The 6000-nt window shown below is 45.9% G+C and overlaps 1 protein-coding gene across 1 annotated transcript in view; it reads right to left on the bottom strand.

Moving 5' to 3' along the window:
- Window positions 1–414: 414 nt before the first annotated feature.
- The window catches only part of MYO3A (myosin IIIA), a 184739-nt gene continuing 179153 nt past the window's right edge, over window positions 415–6000 (bottom strand). Inside the window, exons 34-35 of the mRNA XM_060164931.1 lie at window positions 5062–5205; window positions 415–532 (exon numbers count right to left, since the gene is read on the bottom strand). Of these exons, the coding sequence (XP_060020914.1) occupies window positions 415–532; window positions 5062–5205 (262 nt within the window). The remainder of the gene's footprint in view (window positions 533–5061; window positions 5206–6000) is intronic.

Below are 6000 nucleotides of genomic sequence, written 5' to 3'. Positions count from 1 at the left end.
AGGACGCCGCGGGCCTGGCAGAGCCGTTTCCGAGAAAGACGAAATCTGTGAAGTTACCCAAGAGGAGAGAGGAGGGGTCGGCGAGAGCTCAGGCGCAGTCGGGTCCACAGGAGTCGCAAACAAGTGAACAAAGAGACACATTGGGGGCCAGGGCCAGGGATGCCCAAACCGGCGGCTGGTGGGAGTGGAGGATGCGGGAGCGCGGAGACGCGGCGTCCGAAGGGCTCTCCGCCCTCCGAGCACCAGAGGCTGGCCCGGACACTCGAGGGGTGAGCACAGCGGGCAGCCCCCGCCAAGGCCAGGGCTGCGGCCCCAGCGCCTGATGGCGCAGTGCCTGAGGATCCCCCGCCTCGGCCCCGGCAAGCTCCGCAGTCTCGGGCACATGCCGACGGCGCTGGCCGCCGAGCAGCGGGGCTACACATGCTGAACGAGGCGCCGGCGCTGGGAGGTTTTGCGCAGGAGCCTCCTGTAGTCGTAGGGGCTGGCGGTGGGCCCATTCTCCTCCTCCTCGCGGTCCCCCGCCGCCCAGCACCTGCGAGCGAGACCCGGGGCCGAGCATCAGCGGCGCCACCGCGCGCCGCGCATCCCCGCCCACCCCGAGTCAGGCGGGTCCTCCTCCCACACCTCCCACCAAACTGCGGGCGTTTCATAACCGCACGTTCAAGACAGCAGGGCAGTGACCAAACGGATCTGCGACATCGCCTCAGCAGGTTTTCAAAACTCCTGAGCGAGGAGCAGAAGGGTTGGTGGAACCTGGTGGAACCCGGTTGTTTGAATGACAGCTAAGTAAAGCATCAGAAGGTGTAGTTCAGAGAGGTGAGTTTGGTTTGGCTTGAAATAAATTCACAACCAATAAACAAACACTTTAGTACGTTCTGGTCAAACAGGAAACTCAAGGTGCCTATACAGACAACCATCATTTTGCAACTGCTCAGTTGTTTCCTTAAAACGCTGCCCCCAAATGTGACCCACCCCTCTGTTAGCCGCAAGGAGTGGGTCCTGTCAGCTTTTTTAATGCTTCCACGTTGTCAAGGAGGCTGCTGGGTCACCTTCCTGAACCCACTGCTGGGAAGCCCTGCCAACGTTTACCTTTAGGGTCTGCAGCTTGCCTGGGGAAGTGGGGGGCTCCCTAAAATGCAGCTACAGTCATTCTTTCATTTATTCACAGAGCACCTACGAAGCACCAGCCACCAGGGTAGGCGATGGGTGAACACAAGTCCCTGCTTTCCCAGCGTTTACCGTCTAGTGCGGGGGAGGACCATGGACAGCTCCAATACACCAGGGGGCGGGAGGTCTACAGAGTCTACAGAGAAGTAAAGCAGGTTCATGGGGAAAGGCTGACGTGTGTGTGTGTGTGTGTGTGTGTGTGTGTGTGTGTGTGTCTCTAAGCAATTTCATAGAGGGTGATCAGGTGTCTCTGATAAGGTGACACTGGACAAGAGGCCTGAAAGAACGGGAGGAGAGAGTCAGGCAGATCTCTTGGGGAAGGGCAGTCATTCCAGGATGATGCAAGACCCACGTAAAGGTCCCAAGATGAGGGTGTGTATTGTGTTCATGGCACAACAAGGAGGCCACTGCGGCGTGAATGGGGCAAGCAAGGGGGAGAATAGTGAGGGACGAGAGCAGGAGGAATGAGGGGACAGTGTGACAGACAACATAGAGCTGTGAGACCATGGCAAGAATTTGAATTTTACTTAGAGAGAGCAAGAGACAAACTGGAGGTTTCCGAGTTGAGTGGTTCCGTGGAAGTAAGGAGGCCTGTTAAGAGACACTGCAAGAGTCTTAAGCAGGACTGGCAGGCTTAGGCTTGTGGAGGTTAGAACTGGTCAAATTTTAGTTATCTTGGTAGGTCAATCTGGAAGAGTTTGCTGAATGGACGTGGGGTGTAAAAGAAAGGAATCGAGAATGTCTCTAAGGTTTTTACCTTAAACCATAGGAAAAGTGAGGTTGCCATTTAACGAGATGGGGAAGGCTACAGGAAAGCCCCTCATGGGGGAGGGGGAGATAAAGATTTTGGTTTCAGTTGTGCTAAGTTTGAGATACTTACTAGATATTCAAGAGAAGATATTCAAGAGAAGATACTGAATAGGCGGTTGGATATATAAGCCCTGACCTACGCTAGAGATTTCAGTTTGGGAATTTTAGGTAAATAGATGACATTTAAGGTCATGAGAGTATGCGTTGATGATGCAAACAAAGGACTGGGACTCTCCAGTGTTGAGAGATCAGTGAAATGAGGAGGAATCAGCGAAGAAGAATGAGAAGCAGAGGGTGAGGTAGGAGGCAAACCAAGGGAAGGAGCTGCTGTCCTGGAGGCCAATGAAGAAAACGTTTAAAGAAAGAGTGTCAAATGCTGCTGATAGGGTGAGCTAAGGATTGAGAATCATCACTGGATATGGTGACCTTGGCAGGGACAGTTTCCATGGAGTGATGGGAATGGAAACTTGAGTATGGTGGCTCAAGAAAGGATGGAAAGAGAGGCCCAAGAGGAGGTAGGATCTCGCCCATCTATTTACTCTTCTGCTGTAATGAAGAGCAGGAATACAGGTGTTCTGGAAAGTCAAGGATGACTTCCAGATCGAGTCAAGGGTACTTTTTATGATGCGTCCAATTGGATCATGTTCGCAGATTGTCAGAAATGATTTGGTAAAGAGAACAAACGTTCAAGGTGCAGAAGAGAGAGGGGACAGTTGCAGGACAATGTTCTGGTGGACATGGAAGGACTAGAATTCAGTGCACAAAGGGAAGGTTTGGTCTTAGCTACAAGGACAATCATCCATGTTATCACTGACTACCTTGCACTTGCTTTCATTCATTCAAATTCATGAGACACTCAAATAATCATTGCTTTTGTCCCTGATTCCCAGACCTGCTCATACCTTCCTGGTGTACTTGGGTGGTGTGTGTGGGTGTGTGTGTGTGTGTGTGTGTGTTTATGTTCAGATAAATATATATATTTATTTATCTGAGTACACTATACAGAGAGAGTATGTATTATATAATATATATAAATATTTTATCAGAATAATGTATTAGTATCTATATAAAATATGTACTATATATTTCTATATAGGATAAATATATAATATTTATTAGATCATAATTTAATATATATAATAAGATATATAAAATATTCTTTCTACAATAACATCTTCCAACATATAGCTTGGCCTGAAGCTTCTCTAATTGTCCCAAAAGGTCCTTTAGAGCTGTTTTTCTGTTTTGTTTTTGTTTTCTATTTTAAAGCCAAGATCCTATCAAGGTTGACCTACTGCACTTGGTTGTTTTGTCTCTTTAGTCTTCCTTAGTTTAGAAATATTCCACCTTGGAGTTACCTGTCTGCATGGTTAGATAAGAATCCTTTCTCTCTCAAGTTCAGATCCTCAGAGACAGATATAAGGATCGTATCTTGGACACGACCGCATCACTCCCTCCTCAAGCACCCAGTGTGGGTGCTAAAAGTTATCAGCTCTAAATTCACAAAGGCCTATGTTCAAATTCTAACCCCATCATTTATTATCTAGGTGACTGTTTGCAGTATGAAACTAAGCAGGCTTAGCTTCCTCATCTGTAAAATAGGGCAAGGAGAGTAACCATCTCGCTAGCTCCTGTGAGGGTTAAATGAGATAAGAGCAAAGGTAACAGGATAAGAGCACAGCCTAGCACACCGCGAGCGCTCCGCTGAGGTGAGCTCCCAGCTCCTAGTCTAGTGAACTGCCTTGACATCCAGAGACGCCACTGGAACACCAGGGAGTGAACACGTTCACAGCAGATGTGCGCCTGCCGCTGCGGGGAGGGGAGAACACGCCTGAGGGGAGGCAGACTGGTTTGTTAAAACGAGAAGTGGGTGCGTCAGTGAGAAGCCATTTGAGCAAAGAGTGAAAGCCCTTGGATTTTAGTTCACTCACTCAATGTGGGACTTCGGGCAAGTCCCTTAATCTCTCGGGCACTTGGTAATTCTCCCATATAGAACTCTGTGGTTGGACCAGAACATCTCTAAGCTCCAAGATGGAAGAATACATCTTCTTTTGGAGACAAGGGGCAGAAACCATAGTTCTGGACAAGCAAATAAAGATGATGACAGCCACCATTTATGGAACACCTCCCCGGCGCCATGTCTCGCATTAAGCGCCCCGCATTCATCGTTTCATTTAATCTCTCCAACAACACGGCGAGGCAACTAGTAAATCCTTTTGCAGATGTGAAAACGGAAGCTTAAAGAGGTCTAGTAACACGGCAAGGTCACTCAGCTACTAAGTGGCAGAATCGGGACCCAAATCTGAGACCATCTCGCTCTAAACCCTCTTCTCTTAACCACACAGCACACTGTACAAGAGGCAGCTATGTGGGGGGCCTGCGTGCCCTGGGCTGACAGGGTGTTCACTTAGGATTTTGGAAAAACAGCTTTTCATTGCCTGGCACTGCTCGCATTTCTCATGTACCACATGTCCATCTTATTATGTGCCCTCAATTTCAAAACTTTACAAAGAATTTTTTGGGGAAAGAAAAAAAACATTCCCAAAGTAGTAAGTAAGCTACAAATGGTTTAAGTTAAATGTCAAACAAAGTTGGTGGCAAAGTGAAAATCAAATCCAAAATACATATTTCTGTATGAATATTTCTCCTCAATTTTTTGTTTTTGGTCTGACATCACTGATTCTGAGAAATTACACAGCATAATCGAGAAACCAATAAGTAAATAAAATCACACTGGTTAGAGCTTAAACACAGGTTTTGGATATTATTAAACACAGATATTGTTTATAATTATATAGTATGACCACATAATTTATCATCCAAACCAAACAACTTTTAAAAGGGAGTGCTTCTGATGATTACACCAAGAAAACAGGTAAAAACCGGGATTGTGCTAGAAAAACTAGGATGTCTGATTACCTTACCATAATCCTTATGATTTTACTTTTAAACAACACATCAATCATAAGACGCGATGCTCAGTAAGAACGCTTTGTCATTAGTCCATACGTAAATGAAAATGCTTTAGAAATGGAATGGTGAGTATAAAATTGAAAATGCTGTACTTCAACGTACGTTTATTACCTTTCATCAGCTTTAAAACATTGATTCTGGAGTTCTTGCTGTTGTCTTCGTTCTCTTAAACTAAGGTTGTGTTCCTCTGGTCCAGGATGACTGGGCAAAATTTCCTTATAATAGAAATCTTCCAAATCTAATAATTTTCCCTGACTGCAAATGAACACATAAACACACCACAGTATCAAGCTGTCTACTCACTTAAACTTACAAGATACTTGTTTTCTTCGTTTAAAGTATTTACGATAATTAAGCAGTAACACATGTATGTCAACAGGAATGAGAGAGGTCTTGAAATGTGCAAAAACAGTATATACCGTAAATTAGAAAGAAAAACAAACCCCTCACTTCTTACCTTTAAGAGGGCATTAGCTGCTGGGACAGCGTTTCCAAGTTCTACCACGTTCAACTTGGCACAAAACTAGTAGTTACTAGATAGCCGGTGATTATAATGCTCACTTGGCCAGTCTACATCAGGACTCACAACTGACCCTTGGGCCACCATGAGGAAAGCTGGCCTTTATGTACTAACACAAGCACTTCCCAATTTTATCAGCCCACTGAGGCACATCATGTGTCATGATCCTACCTTACTTCCTTCACAGGTAACCTTCTGTCCCTCCCTACCCATGTGTCTTTAGGGGATTGATTTTAATTTCTGCACACAACACACACACAGGGCTGTGTCCTCAACCATTTTCATTCTTGGATCTAGTCAACCTGCACTCTGGTTCCTGTGGTACTCGGTATCTCTGGTCTGATGGAACTTCATCTAAGGTCAACAGGTGTCAGTCTGAAAAACTACCGGGTGTTACAGCACTTTGGGGAAAAGTGATTTTCAAGTTAAGATACCAATCTATAAATGAACTTTCAGAATGCCACTGATTCATAAATCGGAACTCTGTGTCCACTCATGCTTAATAGAAGAACCCTCGATTGTTCTGAGCA

This window comes from Lagenorhynchus albirostris, chromosome 1 (genome assembly GCF_949774975.1).
Source record: "Lagenorhynchus albirostris chromosome 1, mLagAlb1.1, whole genome shotgun sequence".
In the NCBI taxonomy this organism is placed as follows: domain Eukaryota; kingdom Metazoa; phylum Chordata; class Mammalia; order Artiodactyla; family Delphinidae; genus Lagenorhynchus; species Lagenorhynchus albirostris.
The sequence above is the reverse complement of the archived record's forward strand: the minus strand, read 5'-3'. Positions and strand labels throughout refer to the sequence as shown.